Source organism: Artemia sp. Qi Xiang Cuo, chromosome 13 (assembly GCF_049724085.1).
Source record: "Artemia sp. Qi Xiang Cuo chromosome 13, ASM4972408v1, whole genome shotgun sequence".
NCBI lineage: Eukaryota > Metazoa > Arthropoda > Branchiopoda > Anostraca > Artemiidae > Artemia > Artemia sp. Qi Xiang Cuo.
This window is the reverse complement of record NC_142806.1, coordinates 68,565,872-68,588,614: the sequence shown is the minus strand read 5'-3', so window position 1 is coordinate 68,588,614 and position 22,743 is coordinate 68,565,872. Positions and strand designations below refer to the sequence as shown.

General features: G+C 36.3%; 1 protein-coding gene across 2 annotated transcripts in view; it reads left to right on the top strand.

The window, feature by feature from the left end:
* Window positions 1-22,743, top strand: part of LOC148945587 (sphingomyelin phosphodiesterase-like) — a 262,974-nt gene that overhangs the window by 89,116 nt on the left and 151,115 nt on the right. For both annotated transcript variants that reach the window (XM_089098599.1, XM_089098600.1), the window contains exon 4: window positions 11,524-11,625. In XM_089098599.1, coding sequence (XP_088954725.1) covers window positions 11,524-11,625 — 102 coding nt within the window. The remainder of the gene's footprint in view (window positions 1-11,523; window positions 11,626-22,743) is intronic.

Sequence of the window (22,743 nt, the reverse complement as noted above, 5' to 3'; positions counted from 1 at the left end):
GGTGTTAGCATTCGAATGAAATCAGTAAAGAAAAGAAGAACCTACTGCTGCACCAACATTATAAATCATATCTTGTCAACGTGCCAAAACTGCTGCCTCTGTAAAAATAATGTGATAAATGACAGTGAAATTGCTGGTAAAATAAAAAGAGCATTGGCAGACAATATTACTTATGAATATAATCACAAATTGATTGGAAAATGAAGCACAAGTGAGCATTATTACTACTATTGATCATATAGTCAATGAATCAAATAATACCTAGGATGAAACGTGTATTGAATCAGTAGGTGACAGTCCCAGGGGAAATTGTATATGATTCAAAATGGATGAATGATTATTCTAGTGGTTATGAAATAAGAGAATCGAGTAACTCTAGTATCAAGAGAGAGAGAACTCGATAAATTATTTTATGGAACAGATTCAGAATGTTCATTGTTGTTCAATGATGTTAATAATGTAAAATAATGTCTGTAACATATTTTTATGTTGTTACTTCAATAAAAATATTTTATCCATTACTTTGTTATATTTCTATTATCTTAGGAAACGTTAGCATGTTAAGCGCTTAAAATGTTTATTAAAAAGTTGGAGATTTTTCATTTTCTTTGAAAAAAAATTAGAATTGAACTATAACTTTTTCTTTTCTCTACGAAAATTCAGAAGAGAAATTTAAATTTCTTTGTGTCTTTGTGAAATTAAGAACTGCAGAGGAAGATTTTTATTTTTCTCTGGAGAAATTAGAATTGAACTGTAAGTTCTTTAATAAAATTCAGAATTGAGTTAACTTTTCATGATCAACGTATAACTTTTTGTATCTTCTATGAAAAATTTAGAACAGTAATTTTAAATTTTTTCCATCTCCTTGAGAAAAATCTGAACTGGAGTGGAAAATTTTTATTTTTTCTTGAAAAATAGAATTGATCTGTAACTTATTTCTTTTCATATGGATAGTTAGGAAAAGAACTTGAACTTTTCTTCACATCAATGAGAAAATTAGCTCCTGATATGTCATTTGAGAAGTATTGCATGGTGTTGGAGCATTCAAAAAAGTAGTATACTAAAGTTATGGTGAAAAGGATGAGTACTTCAACTTGTAAAATGGGTTTAGGAGGAATATTAAGAAAAGAACTTGTTCTGAAATGCTTTTGAAAAGTATTGCTTGGTGTTGGAGCAATCAAAAAGCTGTAAAGTAAAGTTGTGGGTGAAAAAGGATGGGTACTTCAATTTGTAAAATGGGTTTAGGAGTGATATTAAGAAAGGAACTTGTTGTGAAATGTCTTTTGAAAAGTATTGCTTGGTGTTGGGGCATTCAAAAACCGGTAAAGTAAGGTTGTGGGTGTAAAGGATGGGTACTTCAACTTGTAAAATGGGTTTATGAGGGACATTAAGAAAAAAACTTAGTGTGAAAATGCCCTTTGAAAAGTATTGCTTGGTGTTGGAGCAATCAAAAAGCTGTAAAGTAAAGTTTTGGGTGAAAAAGGATGGGTACTTCAATTTGTAAAATGGTTTTAGGATGGTCATTAAGCAACAAACTAGTCCTGAAATGCCTTTGAAAAGTATTGCTTGATGTTGGGCATTCAAAAAGTTGTAAAGTAAAGTTCTGGGTGAAAAGGATGGGCACTTCAACTTGTAAAATGGGTTTAGGATGGACATTATGAAAAAAACTTGGTCTGAAATGTATTTGAAAAGTATTGCTTGGTGTTGGCGCATTCAAAAGACTGTAAAGTAAAGTTGTGTGTGAAAAAGATGGGTACTTCAATTTGTAAAAGGTTTTATGAGGGACATTAAGAAAAGGAACTGGTTCTGAAATGCCTTTTGAAAAGTATTGCTTGAAGTTGGCGCATTCAAAAAGATGTAAAGAAAAGTTGTGGGTGAAAAGAATGGGAACTTCAGCTTGTAAAATGGGTTTATGAGGGACATTAAGAAAATAACTTGTTCTGAAATGCCATTTGAAAAGTATTGCTTAGTGTTGGAGCATTCAAAAATGCAGTATAGTAAAGTCGTGGTGAAAAGTATGGGTACTTCAACTTGTAAAATGGGTTTGGGAAGGGCATTAAGAAAGGACCTGGTTCAGAAATGCCTTTTGAAAAGTATTGTTAGGTGTTGGGGCATTCAAAAGCTGTAAAGTAAAGTTGTGGGTTGAAAAGGATGGGTACTTCAACTTGTAAAATGGGTTTAGGAGGGACATTAAGAAAAGAACTTGTTGTGAAATGCATTGAAAAGTATTGCTTGGTGTTGTGGTCTTCAAGAGCTGTAAAGTAATGTTGTGTGCGAAACGGATGGGTACTTCAACTTGTAAAAAGGTTTTATGAGGGACGTTAAGAAAGAAACTGGTTCTGAAATGCCTTTTGAAAAAAATTGTTTGGAGTTGGGGCATTCAAAAAGCTGTAAAGTAAAGTTGTGGGTGAAAATGATGGGAACTTCAACTTGTAAAATGGGTTTAGGAAGGACATGAAGAAAATAACTTGTTCTGAAATGTCATTTGAAAAGTATTGCTTGGTGTTGGAGCATTCAAAAAGGCAGTATATTAACGTTGTGGGTGAAAAGGGTGGGTACTTCAACTTGTAAAATGGGTTTAGGAGGGACATTAAGAAAGGAACTGGTTCTGAAATGCCTTTTGAAAAGTATTGCTAGGTGTTGGGGCATTCAAAAGCTGTAAAGTAATGTCGTGGGTTGAAAAGGATGGGTACTTCAACTTGTAATATGGGTTTAGGAGGGACATTAAGAAAAGAACTTGTTGTGAAATGCATTGAAAAGTATTGCTTGGTGTTGTGGTCTTCAAGAGCTGTGAAGTAATGTTGTGTGTGAAACGGATGGGTACTTCAATTTGTAAAATGGGCTTAGGAGGGACATTAAGAAAAGGAACTGGTTGTGAAATGCCTTTTGAAAAGTATTGCTTGGAGTTGGGGCATTCAAAAAGCTGTAAAGTAAAGTTGTGGGTGAAAGAGATGGGAACTTCAACTTGTAAAACGGGTTTAGGAAGGACATTAAGAAAATAACTTGTTCTGAAATGCCATTTGAAAAGTATTGCTTGGTGTTGGAGCATTCAAAAAGGCAGTATAGTAAAGTTGAGGGTGAAAAGGGTGGCTACTTCAAGTTGGAAAATGGGTTTAGAAGGGACATTAAGAAAGGAACTTGCTCTGAAATGCCTTTTGAAAAGTATTGTTAGGTGTTGGGGCATTCAAAAGCTGTAAATTAATGTCGTGGGTTGAAAAGGATGGGTACTTCAACTTGTAATATGGGTTTAGGAGGGACATTAAGAAAAGAACTTGTTGTGAAATGCATTGAAAAGTATTGCTTGGTGTTGTGGTCTTCAAGAGCTGTGAAGTAATGTTGTGTGTGAAACGGATGGGTATTTCAATTTGTAAAATGGGCTTAGGAGGGACATTAAGAAAAGGAACTGGTTGTGAAATTCCTTTTGAAAAGTATTGCTTGGAGTTGGGGCATTCAAAAAGCTGTAAAGTAAAGTTGTGGGTGAAAAGGATGGGAACTTCAACTTGTAAAATGGGTTTAGGAAGGACATTAAGAAAATAACTTTTACTTACATACCATTTGAAAAGTATTGCTTGGTGTTGGAGCATTCAAAAGCTGTAAAGTAAAGTTGTGGGTGAAAAGTATGGGTACTTCAACTTGTAAAATCGGCTTAGGAGGGACATTAAGAAAAGAACTTGTTCTGAAATGCCCTTTGAAAAATATTGCTAGGTGTTGGGGCATTCAAAAGCTGTGAATCAAAGTTTTGGGTTGAAATGGATGGGTACTTCAACTTGTAAAATGGGTGTAGGAGGGACATTAGGCAATGAACTGTTTTTGAAATGCCTTTGAAAAGTATTTGTGGGTGGTTGAGCATTCAAAAAGGAGTATAGTAAAGTTGTGGGTGAAAAGGATGGGTACTTCAACTTGTAAAATGGGCTTAGGAGGGACATTAAGAAAATAACTTGTTCTGAAATGCCTTTTGAAAAGTATTGCTTGGTGTTGAGGTAACCAAAAAGCTTGAATGTAAAGTTGTGGGTGAAAAGGATGGGTACTTCAAGTTGGAAAATAGGCTTAGGAAGGACATTGAGAAAAGAAGGTATTGCTTGGTGTTGGGGCATTCAAAAAGCTGTAAAGTAAAGTTTTGGGTGAAAAGGATAAGTACTTTAACTTGTAAAATGGGTTTAGGAAGACAATTACGTAAAGAACTTGTTCTGAAAAGATATAATAAAGCCTTTTGAAAAGTATTGCTTGATGTTGGGGTATTCGAAAAGCCTTATAGTACAGTTGTGGGTGAAAAGGATGGGTACTTCAACTTGTAAAATTGGTCTATGAATGATATTAAGAAAAAAACTTGTTCTGAAATGTCTTTTGAAAAGTATTTCTTGGTGTTGTGGTACGCAAAAAGTCGGAAAGTAAAGACGTGTGGAAAAAGATAAGTACTTCAAGTTGGAAAATAGGTTTAGAAGGGACATTAAGAAAATAACTTGTTCTGAAATGCCCTTTGAAAAGTATTTCTTGCTGTTGGGGCATTCAAAAAGCTGTAAAGTAAAGTTGTGGGTGAAAAGTATGGGTACTTCAACTTGAAAAATGGATTTAGGAGGGACATTAAGAAAAGAACTTGTTCTGAAATGCATTGAAAAGTATTGCTTGGTATTGTGGACTTCAAGAGCTGTAAAGTAATGTTGTGTGTGAAAAGGATGGGTACTTTAACTTGTAAAAAGGGTTTAGGATGGATATTAAGAAAGGAACTGGTTGTGAAATACCTTTTGAAAAGTATTGCTAGGTGTTGGGGCATTCAAAAGCTGTAAAGTAAAGTTATGGGTTGAAAAGGATGGGTACTTTAACTTGTAAAATGGGTTTAGGAGGGAGATTAAGAAAAGAACTTGTTGTGAAATACATTGAAAAGTATTGCTTGGTGTTGTGGCATTCAAGAGCTGTAAAGTAATGTTTTGGGTTGAAAAGGATGGGTACTTCAACTTGTTAAATTGGGTTCGGAGTGATATTACGTAAAGAACCTGTTCTGAAATGCCATTGAAAAGTTTTGCTGGGTGTTGGAGCATTCAGGAAGCAGTAAAGTAAAGTTGTGGGTGAAAAGGATGGGAACTTCAAGTTGGAAAATGGGTTTAGGAGGGATATTAAGAGAGGAACTGGTTCTGAAATGCCTTTTGAAAACTATTTCTTGGTGTTGGGGCATTCAAAAGCTGTAAAGTAAAGTTGTGGGTGATAAGGATGGGTACTTCAAGTTGGAAAATTGGTTTAGAAGGGACATTAAGAAAATAACTTGTTCTGAAATGCCTTTTGAAAAGTATTGCTTGGAGTTGGGGCACTCAAAAAGCTGTAAAGTAAAGTTGTGGGTGAAAAGTATGGGTACTTCAACTTGTAAAATGGGTTTAGGAGGGACATTAAGAAAAGAACTTGTTCTGAAATGCCTTTTAAAAAGTATGGCTTGGTGTTGGGGCATGTAAAAAAGCTGTATAGTAAAGTTGTGGTGAAAAGGATGGGTACTTCAACTTGTAAAATGGGTTTAGGAGGGATATTAAGAAAAGAACTTGTTCTGAAATACCTTTTGAAAAGTATTGCTAGGTGTTGGGGCATTCAAAAGCTGTAAGGTAAAGTTGTGGGTTGAAAAGGATGGGTACTTCAACTTGTAAAATGGGTTTAGGAGGGACATTAAGAAAAGAACTTGTTGTGAAATGCATTGAAAAGTATTGCTGGGTGTTGTGGCATTCAAGAGCTGTAAAGTAATGTTTTGGGTGAAAAGGATGGGTACTTCAACTTGTAAAATGGTGTTTGGAGTGATATTACTCAAAGAACCTGTTCTGAAATGCCATTGAAAAGTATTGCTGGGTGTTGGAGCATTCAGGAAGCAGTAAAGTAAAGTTGTGGGTGAGAAGGATGGGTACTTCAAGTTGGAAAATAGGTTTAGAAGGGACATTAAGAAAATAACTTGTTCTGAAATGCCTTTTGAAAAGTATTACTTGGTGTTGGATCATTCAAAAATCAGTATAGTAAAGTAATGGGTGAAAAGGATGGGTACTTCAACTTGTAAAATGGGTTTAGGATGGACATTAAGAAAATAACTTGTTCTGAAAAGATATAATAAAGCCATAAGAAGTATTAAAAAATGGGGGCTCAGGGTCCCTTGCGGTGCTGGGGGTCCTTTGGGGCTCTGGGGGGGGCCCTTTAGGGCTGGGTGTTCCTTTGGGAGCCTGGGGGACCTTTGGGGGCTGGGGGAGGGCCTTTGGGGGCCCGGGGAGGGCCTTTGGGGGTCCGGGGGCCCTTTGGGAGCTTGGGGGACCTTTGAGGACCGGGGGGAGGGCATTTGGGGGCCCGGGGAGGGCGTTTGGGGATCCGGGGGCCCTTTGGGAGCTTGGGGGACCTTTGAGGACCGGGGCTTCCTTCGGGGTTGGGGTAGGGGGATTGGAACCCTTTGGGGTTGGGGTAGGGGGATCGGAACCCTTTGGGGTTGGGGTAGGGGACCTCACGACACTGTTAAAATACAACTTGTGTATTATAACGACCACGGAGTTTCACCCTTAAATTCTCTTCTAAAATCATCTTTTAAAATGTCTCTAACTGTTTCGCCGAAATAATTCCCTAAAATGGTTAAAACGGTTTCGCCCAAATCATCCCTAAACGTAATTTCAGCGTGTTCCTTTTGTTTTGGCATCTCTGCGCTGACACATTTGAAATTACTAAGAAACCTGATTCCCACGCTAAAACAATTCATCGCTAAGATCTAAACATTCGCTCGGAGACAGTTCTCTTTAGAAACAACAAATTAATTCCCCTCTCGTGAATCAATTCTCTTTAGAAACAACAAATTAATTCCCCTTTAATGTCAATCAATCAATCATGACATCATCTGTCATGTGTGATCTAAACCTTGCCCTGGAAACATTCTCTTTGGAAATACATCAATGACATTAATTAACTTGACGTCATCTGTCAGACATTAATTAACCTTGCCCGGAAACAATTTGATTAATGACTCAATAATCCATGAAAGTGAGAAAGTTCCTGTTTTTCCATTCTCACTGACAAAAACCATAAAACAGACATAAATGTGAGAAAGTTCCTGTTTTTTCATTCTCACTGACAAAAACCATAAAACAGATGAGAAAATTCCTGTTTTTCAAGTGAGAAAAATACTGTTTTTCCATTCTCACTGACAAAACCATAAACCACGTGGTTCTATGCCCATATATGGACTCCCGGTGGGACCTCCTGAGGCATCTCTACTTGTATTTGATTAATTTTTTTTTCCTTTTTAGTGTGCTTTACACCGCTTGTTTTGTATAAAAGTGGGTTATAAATAAATTATTATTATTTATTATTAATTTCCGATCGAATGAGCCCTTTTCGAAGTTTCTACGACAACGCTTTCTATAAGAACCTTATGTACCCATTGGGCATAACTTACAACCCTAGCCCTGAGGGGTGGGGAGCTGTCATCCTCAAAAGCCTAATTTCCAGAACTTTGAACAACGTTAATCAATATAGCTGTCTCAAACTTTTAATTTGATTTATTTGGGGAAATGGAAAGCGTGACAGCGTTAGTTGCCCTCTAATCACTGTTGACTATTAGAAAGAGCGCTGGCCCTTTCAATTTTCACTTGAATCAGCCCTTTTTGAAGTTTTTACGACAACGCTTTCTGTAAGAACCTTATATGACCCCAGGGCATAACTTACCACCCTTGCCCTGAGGTTAAATAGAAGGGGAGGGGTTTCATCCTCAAAGACCTAATTTCCAGAACTATGTACTACATTGAACGAAATGGCTATCTCAAAATTTTGATTGAATGTGTTTTGGGAAATGGTGGGCGTGAGAGAGGGGATAGTTGCCCTTAACTCACTTTTGACTATTAAAAAGGGCAATAGCCCTTTCAATTTCCAATCAAAAGAGCCCTTTTTGAAGTTTCCATGACAACATTTTCTATAAAAACCTTATATGCTCCCCGGGCATAACGTACAACCCTTGCCCAGAGGTTTATGGGGAGATTGTCATCCTCAAAAAAATAATTTCCAGATCTTTCAACTACGTTGAACCAAAAAACCTATCTCAAAATTTTGACTGGATGTATTTGAGGAAATTGTGGGCGTGAGGGGGGGGGGTTAGTTGCCCCCAATCACTTTTGACTATTAAAAAGGGAGTTTCTGGGGGGGGGGTCATCCTCAAAGACATAATTTCAGAACTTCTCAACCATGTCGAACAAAATGGCTATCTCAAAATTCTGTTTGGATGAATTTGGGTAAATAGTGGGTGTGAGAGGGGTGTTAGTTTTCCTCCAATCACTTTCGACTATGAAAAAGAGCACAAGCCCTTCAAATTTCCAATCGAATGAGCCATTTTTAAGGTTTCTATGACCTTATATGACCCCTTTTTGAATTAGCCCTTTTTGAAGTTTCTACGACAACTCCTTCAATATGAAGCGCCCTGGTCTAAAACAGAGCAAAAAAAAAAAAAAAAAAAAAAAAAAAAAAAAAAACAAACATGCCAACATCGTTTTCTTAGGCAGCGCTATTGAGCTGCCTATGATTTATGATCAAAATTTTGGAATAGCTATTTGGTTTTAATTAGTTGATAAAATCACATAACTGTATGCCAGTAAACGAATCCACACCCACATCCCCTGGGGCATGTAATGTAAGCTATATAGGTTGCCTTTTGTTAATCTACAATAGTTGGGTATTGGGGAAAGAGGTCACATTTGATCCTGAGTCTCCAAAAAAACTAAGAGTGTTAAGGTAAAACTTTTAGACTATGTTAAGAAGGATTTCAAGCAAAATCAAAGCCGACCATATGCAGGAGGGTTTTCAAAAGGACACAACAGCAATATCTAAGAAACGGCTAAGGTTGTTAAGTTGAAAGTTTAAAGGCATATTGGCAGGCAAGTTGAAAAAGGAACAAAGGGCAGACACCCCTCCCCTCTTGCCCGTTTAGATTCTCTCATTAACACTGATAGAGATCTTAAAAAAAAATTTTATTCGAAATAGCTACAAGGTCTAATAGTTAAGCAGATATCATGTTAAGCAGTGCAGATATCATGCCCCCGCAGCCACCTGGGTGAGGAATATAAATTATGCAATTTGCCCATTTTTTACTTGCAAAATTTATCATTAGGAAGGGGGAATGTTTGATTTCGGAAGTGTCCAGAAAGGCTAAGACTATGTGTATCTTAAACAGTCCATGGAAAGTACTAATAACATTAAACTGAATATTTAATATATAATAATGATATTTGCTAAATGCTCAGCAGATCCAGATTTTATTTTGCTGTAATTTTTATTTTTATTTTCAAAGGTGTAATTAAAAACAATATTTGTAATATAATTCGTTTTGAGTCCAACGTAAATGACACAGTAGGCTTTAGACTTTTACAGTTAAGGAAGGGGACAGTAGCCGAAATTTTTGTTTGTGGTATTTTTTTTTATCTTTATTTGCATATTCAATTTAAGCTTTACTCGTTTTAGTATTTATTAATTCATTTATATGGTACCTATTGTATGTCTGTTTGCCATGATTATTTATTTAACTTCTGTGCGTTTTTGGTTTCATTTGTTCTTTTTAGTTATTTCTGGTCATTTTGAGTTCGAGTTTTTATAGTTAAATTTAATATGGCCTTTACTTTTCTTTCAAAACTTTGTCTTCGAAAGCTTTCTTAGTTAATCTAAAAAAAAGTTTAAATATCAGACCCCAAAATCCAAATAATGTATTTAAATACCATTATTAATGCAGAAACATCACTGTCCACAGAATTAATGTTGCTTATCATCAAAATTTCTTGAATCAATTTCTTAAAGAATCTCTTTGTAACATCAATTAATTTGTCCTTCCATCACTACTTAGCATCTAAACTTTTTTTTCCTACAAACAAACTTTAAAATAGCTAAAACAGTTCAAAACATATGCAAAACGATTCCAAAGCATAAAACAGAGATTCTAAGTTGAGATTACACCGATTCCAGAGATTCCCTAGAAGGGGCCTAGAGCCTTCGTGGAAAGTTGACATTTTTCTATGAGTATCGCAAATCAAATAGCAAAAAGTCTGCAAATTTTAAATAACAATTTTATAAAGCATAAAAGGGTTTCTCACCGCCGATATCAACTGATATTAAGCTCCGAAAATAGCGCTGATAGTTTTGAAGTTACAAAGGGAAAAAATTATATAACTCACTAGTCAAACGAAGAGACAAATTTCACTGGGTTAAAAATAATGAGGACCAAACACTCAATTAGAATCTCTTCCTAACATCAGTTATTCTTTCTTCTTTGGATATTTTTCTTAAAGATTGCTATTTTTTCTTTCAAAACTATGTTAGAAATAGCCAAAAATTTATAAAATGCGAAGAGTAGAATTCCACATCATAAAAAAAGGATTCTAATTTGGAATAAACCTGAATTCTAAGATTCCCTAGAAGGGCCCTACAGGCTCATTGGAAAGTCAATACTTTTCTTTAAAAACTTCAAATCAGTTAGCAGGGAAATTTGTAGATTATTTGTAGATTATCATTAGGAAGAATAGGGTTTCTCGGCGAGGATTTCACGCGAATCTAAGCTCCGGAAATAGTGCCGAAACTTTCAAAGTTACAAGAATTGAGAGAGAACAAAATCTACAACTCAGTAGTCACTCGAAAATGTGAATTTTCGAATCAGGAATACTATTAGTTTTTTGTTACTCTTATATCAACGAACAAACAATTCTGCTTGGGCGGAACAGTTATTTTCTCAGTAATAAGCTCACAGAAATATTTGAGATTGACAAGGAGGGGACTTAAAATATTTAACAGATACTTAAGTAAATACTTAAATATTGATAGAGAAAACGAATGACAAAACGAAATAAAATATAGGATACAGCCAATCAGAATTGCAAGAATAAAGAAAAAATAATTTAGTTTCTCGCTCACTCCACTAAAACGCAAGTTGTGATGGATTAGAACACCTGGGGAAAATCAGTAGTCCTTTTAAAGCGATTATTTCAAGGAAATATTAAAGAGAATAATCAATTCCTCAGAAAAAAAGCCCAAAAAAATATTCCGGAAATGAAGTAACACTTAAACAAGTTGTTTATAAAGAGAACATTCATACATTCTCAAATAATTAAACATTTGACACATATTTTTTAGATGAGCTTGAAATGTTAGATTCTTGTTTTGACAAAGGCAGATCCAAATGCACAAGCAAATATTGAGGTATTTATAGTTCTTTATGCAATTCAAAGTTTTGTTTGTCGTTATCACTTTGTTGATTTTGACGGATGAACATGCACAGTAACTTATTTTAGGTTGGAAGCTAAATCCTAGTTAAACACACAACAATAATAAATAGAACTTCCCGTTTCTTTTTTAAGTATCGTCAAATTTGTACAATAAATTTTTAAATTAGAATATAAGATAAATTGAAATAATAATACGGTTCCCAACTAAATTTAAATTGACAATTCTTTCCCACTTCACATTTTTTTTCAAAACATATTTTTAAATTTTTCTCTTACGCTGCAACTCTGATAATCATGTTTGATTATGCTTGTCTTATTTTTCTAGAATGCAACAGAAAGTGAAATCATAGATGGTATCGTCGGTATCTGTCTTGGAATAAATTTGTTTTCGGAGACACTTTGCCGAGGACTTGTTGAAGAGGCAATAGTAAGTTGAACGTTTCAATTTTGTCTCTCCTATTCTTGGGTGAATGATAACTGCTAATAGTCCTAAATATGTACAGGTTGAATAAAAAACAGGAAGATATTTGCATCTTTTTTTTCAAATTTAAGCTGAGACCACTCAAGCGTTTGAAAGCTCAGGCCAACTAAAAGAACTTGGAAGGGAGAAAGAAAATCAGTAGGCTTAAGGAAAATTAGAAGAAATTCAACCAGCTTGCTTAAAACTATGAACTTAAAAAAAAGATTCAGATGGAAAACAATGAGACAAACGAACTTTGGAAGAGACTCGCCTCCTTCTCCATGTTGCCAAACTTTGGTTCGAATTCTGGGTCATAAAATAGCAAGGTCATATCAAATCTACAGTGCCATCACAGAACATAGTACCAGTACAAACACAACTTTCATTTTTTAATTTCACGCGCAAATCCTCGATTAAAGAAAAAAAAATCCATTTCTGAAAGAGTTTTCCTTTTTTTGAATTTCCGTTTTTGAAAATACATTTGTTAAATCCCATTCTTCTTAAAATTTAACTGAATGTATTTGATTTTTCAAATTCTGTCAGATATCCAAGTTTCTATCTGTTACTGTTTCCGATTTTTCCAATCCACTTTTTTTTAATAAGCTTCCTAAGAAACTAACTGGTTCTTAACTGCATAAACAGGTATTATACTCCCCCACCCCTCAATTTGATCAACTTGAAAATAGTCTTGCAATCCCAATCGTTTTTATTTTCTGTATTTCAGAATTATACAGATTATTTCTTAATTATTCCAAAATTTCCATTATGCAACAATTTAAACTTCTTATTTATTAAAATTGAACGAGAAAAAATTTTTCATATCAGGAATCTTTGTTTTTTCAAGAGTTTTGAAAGTTAACTCTCTAAGATTTACTTATCTTATGCAAAGCCATTTTTAATTAATTTTTCTTAGAAACTAGCTGCTTTTCATTCTGTAAATGTACATTTTAAAGTACGAATAACACTCCAAAGCATGAATATTTTTCATCGCTTCGCCCTCTCCCCCGTGTTGTCACGTCTGGGTCGAACGTTGGGTCCCATATAAGTGAGTAGAGGTCAAATCCAAAGCATCATCTCAGGATGTAACACTAGTAGTAGTATAACCTTCACTTTTGAATTTTACTGCCAAAGCCTCTACGAATTTGCGATTTAATTTTCGAATTTCTGCAATCAAAATTTAGTTTCTAAACCAATTGTCAATATAAGCTGTGCTTAATTCTTAATTTGTTCAGATATTTTTTTTGTACTTTTATAGTCCTACCCCTACTTGAACTCTTTTTTATATTCACTGTTTTTACCTTTCTACTTTATTTTCAAATATCTATAACCTTTCATGCTACCAAAAAGACCAAGAGAGAGGTCTCTTCACACCAATAATGGAATCCAAAAAAAAGAGAAAACATCGACGATGCCAAATCATTACTTTCAACCAAGACCCTTTTCAACAGACAAGGAAAGCACTAACAGCTCGAACCACACAACAACATGATGTGGCTGCTGTGGGCACCCCTCGTTTGATGGAAAAATCAAATTGTTCCGCAGACGATAAAAACTGGTTTGTTGGTAGGATTTTTAAATAAAAACATCAAGAAATTCCAAATTACTTTGAAAGAATCCTTTATGTGTAGATACAAGTGGACATATCGGTTCTTTCACAACCCGTTTTAGCATAATGGTACATTTTTCCGCATGTCTGAGCTTGTAACAGATATATTGGGACTCTATTTCCTTCAGCAGTCATGGTGATAGTTGGGTCTTCTTTTTTTACTTCCGGGTCTATAATCAGGGAATTAATTCTGGGTAGTCCTTGAATAACTTAACATTTACTTGTTTTCCTCGAGAATTTTTCCTCGAGAATTTGAATTAGAATCAAGTAGTTGCGGGCATCAAGGCAAAAGAAAAAGCCAAGACAGATAGTCTGGGTGAGAAGTAAATTTGGCATAAGCCCTTCTTAAGATTCCATAGGCATTTTAGGATTACGCAAGGAATCCTCCATTTCAGAGGCATTCATAATTGGAACGTAAATGGCTCTACGTCTATATCAGGTTTCGATCATCTGGCAGACAATGTCCCACTCTCCTTTCTTGTGCCCTTTTTCCAGATGCTTCTACTTCTATATTACTTCATATATTACTTCTATATTACTAGAAGTATATATTACTAGTAATATATATATTACTTCTATATTACTTCATGTATAGTAGCTTCATGGACTAGTGCATTAAAAAGAACTCGGTTCCTGATCTAATATGAACATCCATCTTTTCACGTCATAGTTTTCTCAGCGTTTCTAATTATATATAATAGTTCCTTTTCTTCTAGAAGGGCCAAGATCAGCCTTCTTGAATTTCTCACAATCGTAAATAATCCGTTTAACCGTGTAAACCCTCTTTTCTTCCCAGGCAATTTTCGCCCAAAAGTAACCTAACAAAACTTAGCCCCTCACTTTCAGGAATGACCTCAAATCCCTAACCATATTAGGAGCAAAATTACAATATTTGTCTTTCGGGCCAATTTCCCGTTCAGGCTTTGAATCTTTAGCAGTTTTTTATTCACTATCTTTCATGTTTTGTTCTTTTCTTCCTTTGTATTTCTTCTCCTTAAATCTAGCAAAATAATTTTTCAATTGGTTTTCCTCTGCTTTTATCTGTCATTGTTTCTGCTTTTTCTATATGAAAAACCTTTTATCATTGTATTTTCTGTGTTTCTGTCTGAATTGTTTTCTGGAATATTTGTTTGACTTCTGTTGCAAACTGATGCGTTTTTGCTTTCGTCTGAAGGCGTAAATGGTGAGGAAATAACACTTTTTGTATTTTCTAAACTAGAGGAGGTTCTCCAGCAACACTTTCGTTTTGATCCTTTTGATATTTTTGTTCGTTTCTTGAACTCATCAGTATATACAATGTATATCAGCATATAAAAAAACAGTATAAATCAGTAAAAAACAGTAAAGCATGTACAAAAGTGGGTTCGAAAGCAGCCTAAGGCCCGAAAGCATTTTATGCTAGAGAAACACATAAGTCGGAACAATGACGGGATAGGAGCATAAATTTTAAAGGAGGCCGTGTTGAAAAGTAGCCACAGTTTTGAATTGATTATACAAGTCGTTTCTGAGTGTTTCGTTCCATCAGATCCAATGACCCCTTATGGCCTTGCTTGATCAGATGTGACCAAAGAAAGAATTTTTAAGGGGGTTTGACATCAGGGGAAATAACTCGATTAAAAACAAAAATTAGGCAAGCTATATGTCTACTGATATGGATCAGCATTATCAATATATAAAATATATCATCTATATGTAAAATAGACAGTCCACTCAGTTTAGCATTTATTAACTCTAATTCACCCAATGATTGATTTGTTCTGGCAGCAAAAGTTTAACACAAACTTCTTTAACCTTTCAAGCTTCTTCAATGTAAACACTTTGTATTTCACTATCTTGAAGAAGGAGTTCAAGTTTAGCATAAGCTAAATTCATCGACTATAGCCTCACTCTCGCTTCTTTCTTCCTGATCTCTTTTGGTTTTGGAGCTGGCTCTTCCCACATGAAAATCTGGTTGAGGGCTTGAGGGAGGCAGAATCGTTGCACTGCTCCCGCAAATGAAATGTTTTCAATGGAGAGTTTGCAACCCATTTTTTCGCCCTGTTGGAACATTCTGCAGTCCTCAATTTAATTTCAGTGTTCTGCCCCTCAAACATTGAGTCTTCTCAGGGGCAAATTGGTGACACAGGCGACACATGACTGTTGCTCTGGTGTTTCTAAGTTTCTGGCGTTTCTATCTGAAAATTAAATTGCTCAAATTCTGTTGGTTAACGTTAGGCTATCACAAACTGGTTAAAAAAATAAATAAAATGTATTCATACAAACAGTGCAGTGGAGCACCACTTTCAACAACAAACCTTCCATACTTACTGATAATCTCTCATTTATAGGCATAACATATTAAGTTTGATGCTCTGAACTTTTTCCAATGGTAACTGTCAGAGGGTCTCAGCCTCTGTAGAAGGGTAGCATAAAAAGTCCTAGTACCCAGCCATTTTGGTAATGTAACCTTTGCCGGCCTTTGACCAAAGGACAAGGATACGGCTAGAATGCATGTTGCTGTAATCAGAGGGTGTTCTTTCATTAAAAGAAAATGGTATACAAGTTAGTCTGACAGGTTTTACTCTACACTAATATAAAAGGGCAGAACTACCCAAAGTATTTTCTGCTAAGCGAAAGCATTCACAATAGAATTGATGCATAACATCAGATTAACAACAATCTTCTATTGACCTTTGTCAGGAAAAAGCAGAGCAGGGCGATTAAAACGAGTTGCAATGAATCATTGACATGACATCCAACAGGCGTACTGCCAAAAACAATTTCTTTTTACTAGAATGGATATGGATAAATAATATGAACGTAATTTAGCTTGTATTAAATAGAAATAAAACAGAATAAAAATTTCGTCTGATCTTTTTTTTTTGCTAGACTAGATCCTGCACAAACTTCTAGTTGTCAAGGACGAGCTATAGCTGGTTGATTCTCACTAGAGCAATTGTACAACTTTTAACAGTGATAACCAGACCCGTCATTGAGAAGAAATTCATTTGCTGCGTTCGTAGCCAACGGCCCAAGAGCCATTTTTTTAAGGGCAACCCCTACTGGGATACGCTCTCTTTAATCCTTCTAGAAAATGACACATGGGCTTTTATTTGAGGCTGGTTTTGACCTATTAGCTCTTGAAACTTTATTTGCTAAAGATAAGTCAACTTGTCAAAACTCACCTTGTTTTCTAATAGCTTCTTTTGTCCCATTAAGATCCACAAGTTATTCAGATGAAGAATAGAGTTTCTTCTCTTCTAAGGTTGTTATTGCGATGTTGCTTATAATTTTCAAATTCATACCAAATTAGGGTATTTCCCAGGCTTACAAAAAAAAACCAGTTAAAACTTATTTTGAAGTAATTACAGCAGACACTAGATTTTTGATCTATGATGGGTTGAGATCAAAAATCTAAGTCGAGATTATATTTCTTACTTACAAATACTTTCCGTATAGAGTCTTTACACCTAATCCATCCTTAATTGACCTTACCTTAGACCCTAAATCCGCCTGTACCTCCAGAGGCACCCAGGGCATCAAGAATGTGCAGCCGATCTTCCCGCAGGTTTGATGCTGTCAGTATGTCCTCCCACTGAGGTTGGATTGATGCGTGCAGGTTACGAAGATCTGTCTGGTACGCTCGACGCAGGGTTTTTCTGCGTCTGCCACTGCGTCGTAGACCCGATGGTTAACAATAAAGCGCTGTATTTGGTAGTCGGAGATTTTTCATACGTAGTACGTGTTCAAGGTATCTCCATCGGTGAACTCTTAGGATGTATGTCACAAGAGGCTGGCCCGTCTTGTCTTGGATGGATTGATTTGTTATTCTCTGCTGCCAACGGATGTTGAGAATTTTTCTAAGAAATGCGTTTTCAAAAGCAAATATTCTTCTCTCTTGTTCCTGGTTCAGGTGCCTAGTTTAGGCTGCGTAAAGCAGCACTGGTATGAAATTGGTGTTGAAGAGTCGTAGCTTTAGCCGTATATAGAAGCTTTGGGACCACCAAACTCTCCGTAATCTATGTAAGGCCCCATTGGCAGGGCTAATTACCCCTAATTGACTTTTGTTAATTTTAGGCAAAGCTATATTAAAGCTTATTGCTGTGTACTACCACAATATATAGCCGCGCGAACTTAACTGACTGAATTAGAAAAACTCTAGCACTGACAAACGTAAAACATAAAAATAAGGATTCTACTGGGCCTTAACCCCGTTACTCTCAGAAATGAGTCAAGCCCTCTGATACAAGCTATGACGGCTTAAATATTTTCAATACTACGAAACCTTAATATTAGAAATTTTAATCGAATGGACTTTTCATTGCTCAGGCCGCAGTGCCTAATTTGCTATTTGATTTCATGTTAACAACAGTGACTACATGCAACAAGACCTTTCTAAGGAGGCTCTAATTAACCTCGTAACTTTCCCTCCCCCTATTCCAGAGATGGCACCAATAACGTTATTTTGTATCATATGGCACTTGATCTTGTGTTTTCATTCCAAATTTATACAAAGCGACTGGGTGTAAAACTACCTTTCAAAATGATGCTTATTCATCTGTCTAAGACCATCCAGTGGCCTGCTAGGGAGTTTACAGTAAACCACGTATAAGTTGTTCCCGCCAGATAGGACTAAGCAAACACCTTGTATAAACAAGGTCTTGTGAAGTCTATCAGCACACAGCATTTATTTTTGTATTAAAATTATTAAAGTTATTGCAAGGTATTTTTCTCTTTTTTTTGGCCACGAAACTAAACGTATCAAACCATAACTTTCACACAAAACTCCTTTGGAATAGAAAAAGGAATTCTAAGATACCTAAGAGAAAACTTGAACTATGAAACAGCATTAATAAACACACTGAACCATAATGATGAAACAAGTCACAATATAAAAAAAAAAAAAAAAAGCCAAATAGATCCCGAAGAAACTAGCAGAGACAAGTCAGAACATCACGCAGCATAAATAAACCTTCAAAATCACAACCTTCAAACACTGCATCTTCTAAATAGACAAAGAATTAGACAAAGAATAAAGACATTAGACAAAGAATAGAACATAATTAGAAAAGAATTAGAAAGAATAGAAATAGAATAAAGAATTAAACAAAAAATAGACGAAGAAATACATCTTCTAAATAGACAAAGAATAAATAGACAGCTCAAACTACGAAACAGTATGATTAAACATACCAAATCTTAACATCCCATCAGGACATCTTGGAAATAGACAAAGAAATCACTCTCAAACCTAGTAAAAACAAGTTAAACATCAAAACAGCACATTCACAAGTAAACATGACAAAACATAAGTTGCAAACAAGGAGGCCAATGCACGAATCTACGAAATTAAAAGCTAGAAAAGAAAGAAAGAAAAGGCTAGAAAAGCTACATTTGCAGGGTGAATAAGGCTTTTAAGTTCAACCGAAAAACAGCAACAGAAACTTGTGAGATATTGAAAAATATACAAAAAAACATCAAAAGAACTTTTAAACAAGATAAAATCTTTTAGAATAATTTTAAACAAGAAAATTTATTTAGCAAAATTTTCGAATCAACACAATTCGTTTAGTAGATTTTCAAACAAGAAATTTTCTTTAGCAGAATATTTAAATGAGGAAATTTGTTTAGCAGAAATTTCAAACAAGAAAAATATTTTCAGGGAGGTTTTAAACTAGATAAATTTGCCAAACAGAATTTTAAACAAGAAACCAACTTTAAGATAATCTTTAATTAAAAAAAATCGCTTAGAAACAAGTGGTTGAAGGCACATGAGAAATAGGAAACACAAAGAAAATTATCGAACAAACACAAAGTTGTTTAATTTTTCTAAGAAACTTCATACTTGAAATCGTAGATTAAGGAGATGATTGGAGAAGAAACCAGATTCTTCTGATTTCATTGAACTTGGAATTACTGCAATTATAAGTCAAATTGCCCCAAGAACAACAATGTCAGGCTCGTGCTTAGCTGATATTAATCAAAATTGATTTTAGAGTTGCCTCACTGATTGAAAATTATGCTTTGGCATATTTACTTATGATGTTTTATGGTTTGAATTGTCTGTGCTAGGTTTGTGGGCAGACCTATTTCAAAGGACCCTTGTTTGAAAGCTATGGTTTGATATGCTCAGTTAAGCTGCTTTGCGTCTTGAGACATGTACGGCAAGTTTCATAGCATTACCTTGTCAGTTTTGAATTGGGTTTGTTTCAAAGTTAATGTTTGATATGTTTAGTTGTGTTGTTTCGTCATTTGATTGCCTGTGCTAGGTTTCTGGTGGTCTCTTTGTCTATTTCGAACGTGGCATGTTTGAAGATTAGGGTTTAGATTGTTTGATTTTGCTGTTTCAGGGTCTGTGCTCTCTTTATCTATTTTGAAGGATCTGTTTTGAAAACAAGCCCTTCTATGTTAGGTTTTTGGTTGGTCTCTTTGTCTTTTTTGAAGGGGTCTTGTTTGAAAGTTATTATTTACAAGTTTAGCTATGTTTTTTTATGACTTGACTTGTTTTTGCTAGGTTTAATAGTATTCCACTGTCTATTCCGAAGAGGCTTGGCTGGAAAGCTATGGTTTAATATGTTTAGTTATGCTGTTTTTTGATCTGAGCTATTTGTCGTTTCCTTATCTTTCATTGAAGTGGTTTGTTTGAAAGTCATGAGTCGGCATGTTTAGATATGCCTTTTTACGGTTTGGATTGGCTGTGTGTGGTTTTTGGGTGGTTTCTTTGACTTTTTTGAAAGTGTCTTGTTTGGAACTTTTGGTCTGGTACCTTTAGTTGTGCTATTTAATGGTTTAAGCTCTCTGCGGTAGGTTTCTTAGCATTCCTTTGGGAATTCTAAAGGGTTTATGTTTTAATGTTATAGTATAATATGTTCAGTTAATCTATTTGGTGGTTTGTGCTGTCTGTACTTTCTTTATCTATTTTCAAGGTGCATTGTTTGAAAGTTGTGTATGGGCATGTTAAGTTATGTATGGGCATGTTGAGTTTTATTGTCTGACTTGTCTGTTCTTGGTCACTCAATTCTTTTCTACTTTTGGCTTCCTTTACTGGTGTGGAGTGACCTCTCTCTCAGTCTTGTCGGTATGAAAGGTGATTTTTAACATTAGAAATTAAAGTCGAAAGATAAATAAATGGGGTATAGTATGGAGCTGAGGTAGGGCTCGGATCATAAAAGCCCATAAGAACTTTTCTGAACAACTTCGTACTAAATATCGAAGCTTAACATAATGATTACAAATAAAAATAAATTATAGTGGCAAAACTTTGAATATGACATAATGAAATTCTAGATGTTTTTTTTCATGCTTGAGGTTTTGGAAGTTTGTAGTTATTAATAGATATACGGTCCACTATAATTATTTTTTTGAACAGCACAACTCTTTTCTTCCTGGTGATTGACTAGCATTTGATGTAAAATAATAAAAAGAATTCAATTGGGTTATTGGATATACAAAATCTACAGCGTGGATTGTATATTTATTTATGCAGTCACTGCACTAAAATCGCTGCAGAAAAGATCTGTGAGTCTTGGTTGATAGAATAAATTTAACCGCTCTTAACGATATGACATCACTACCAGAGGCATCACTTTTAATTTTGAAGATGACCTGCTTCATCTCACTTAATGATACAGGTACTTAAAACATTGAAACTTGACTTGACTTGACTTAAAGCTCTTGCTCGGCAGCGTCGCCAGCGTAGAGGGAACCAGTCGTCAGTGCCGTCAGTCTTCTCCAGAGTGGTCGGTTCAGGGCGAGGGTTGTCACTTCAGCCGGGTTGCTGTTTCTGGAGGCGAGCCGATCACGGATGAAGTCCACCCATCTGGTGCGTGGTCTTCCCCAAGGACGCCTCCAGCCGTTTGCAGCTGGGTCGAAGTTGAAGATGAGCCAGGTAGGTGTTTGGGCAGGCAGACGGAGCAGATGACCATACCAACGCAGCGAGTGAGACTCAAGCTGCTCGGACAGGGGTGGGAGTTTGAAGGACCTGAGGATTTCTGAATTTCGTACCCTGTCGGGCCATCGGGAGCGTTCTATTTTTCGGAGGTGTTTCGTCTGGATGGCATCTACCTTCAGCGTCTGTGTCTGAGTCAGCGACCAAGTCTCAGCAGAATAGAGCATAATGCTGGCAACCAAAGCAGAGTATATTCGTGCTTTGGTGAGACGGCTGATCTGGGGTTTATGGAAGACTGTTTTTAGAAGGCGACCGAAGACAGAGTTTGCTTTTGCCGCTCTTGCTGAAATTTTGGCATTTAGGCTTCCGTTTGAGCAGACAATTGAACCAAGGTAGGTAAACTGCTTGACTACCTCTGCAGTCTGGCCACAAGTTTCTACAGATGACAGGGGGTTGGACGGCGTTTTCTCAACGGGCATTATCTTGGTCTTCGACCAATTTATTTTCAGACCGAATTTTTCAGCGGCAGAGGCCAGTGTTTCCAGTGTAGTTTTGAGGTCACTAATGTTTTTGCATATTAGCGCCACGTCGTCGGCAAAGTCGACGTCTGAAAGAAATCTTCCAGCAAAGCCTATGCCAAACGGCTGCACCTTCTGTGTTTTATTCAGGATGTGGTCTATTACACAGTTAAAGAGCTCAGGTGCAGCGGCACATCCTTACCGGACACCATTTTTAATTTTGAAATATCCAGAAGGCCGTCCATTTACAATCACCGCACTTTCAGTGTTATTATACAGTTCTTTGTGGAGACGGACGATTTTCGTGGGTACGCCAGCAGACTGGAGGATTAGCCATAGTGACTGCCTATCGACAGTGTCGAAGGCAGATCGAAAATCGACAAAGGCAATGTACGCCTTCCTCTTATATTCAAGAGTTTTCTCTACTAGCTGTCTAATCGTATGGATTTGCTCGGTGGTGGACCTGCCTGGCATGAAGCCAGCTTGCTGGGGGCGACGCAGGGCATGGATGTATCTTGTTGCCCGTTTGAGAAGTAGCATAGCGAAGAGCTTTCCAGGAACTGAGAGTAAAGTTATGCCACGATAATTGATACATTCTGCTTTGCTCCCCTTCCTCTTGTAGATTGGCACAAGTAGGCCCTTCTTCCAGTCTGAGGGGATTTTTTCAGAGTGCCACACAAGGTTAAACAGCATTTGTAGCCAGAGCATCATGGCTGGACCCCCATTTTTAAGGAATTCCGATGTTAGGCCACATATTCCTGGCGCTTTGTTATTCTTTAGCTTGCGGGTGGCAGCTTTTATCTCCTCCGCTGTAAATTCAGTACCATCAGGAGCAGGTATGGTAGTAGCCGCAGCAGCTGCTAGCTCATGGTCCGTCTGGTCTGGTGGATCTGAGTTGAGCAGTTTCTCAAAGTGGTCCTCCCACTGGCGGAGGCATTGTGATTGGTCGTAGATATTCTCACCGCTAGCGCTTCGAAGGTAAGACATAGTTTGAGTGTGCTGACCTGACAGCTCACGTAGAATCTTGTAGGTGGCTCCACTGTCCTTTTTCTTGGCGGCCTCTTGCAGTTCGGATGCCTTGCTGTCAATAAAAG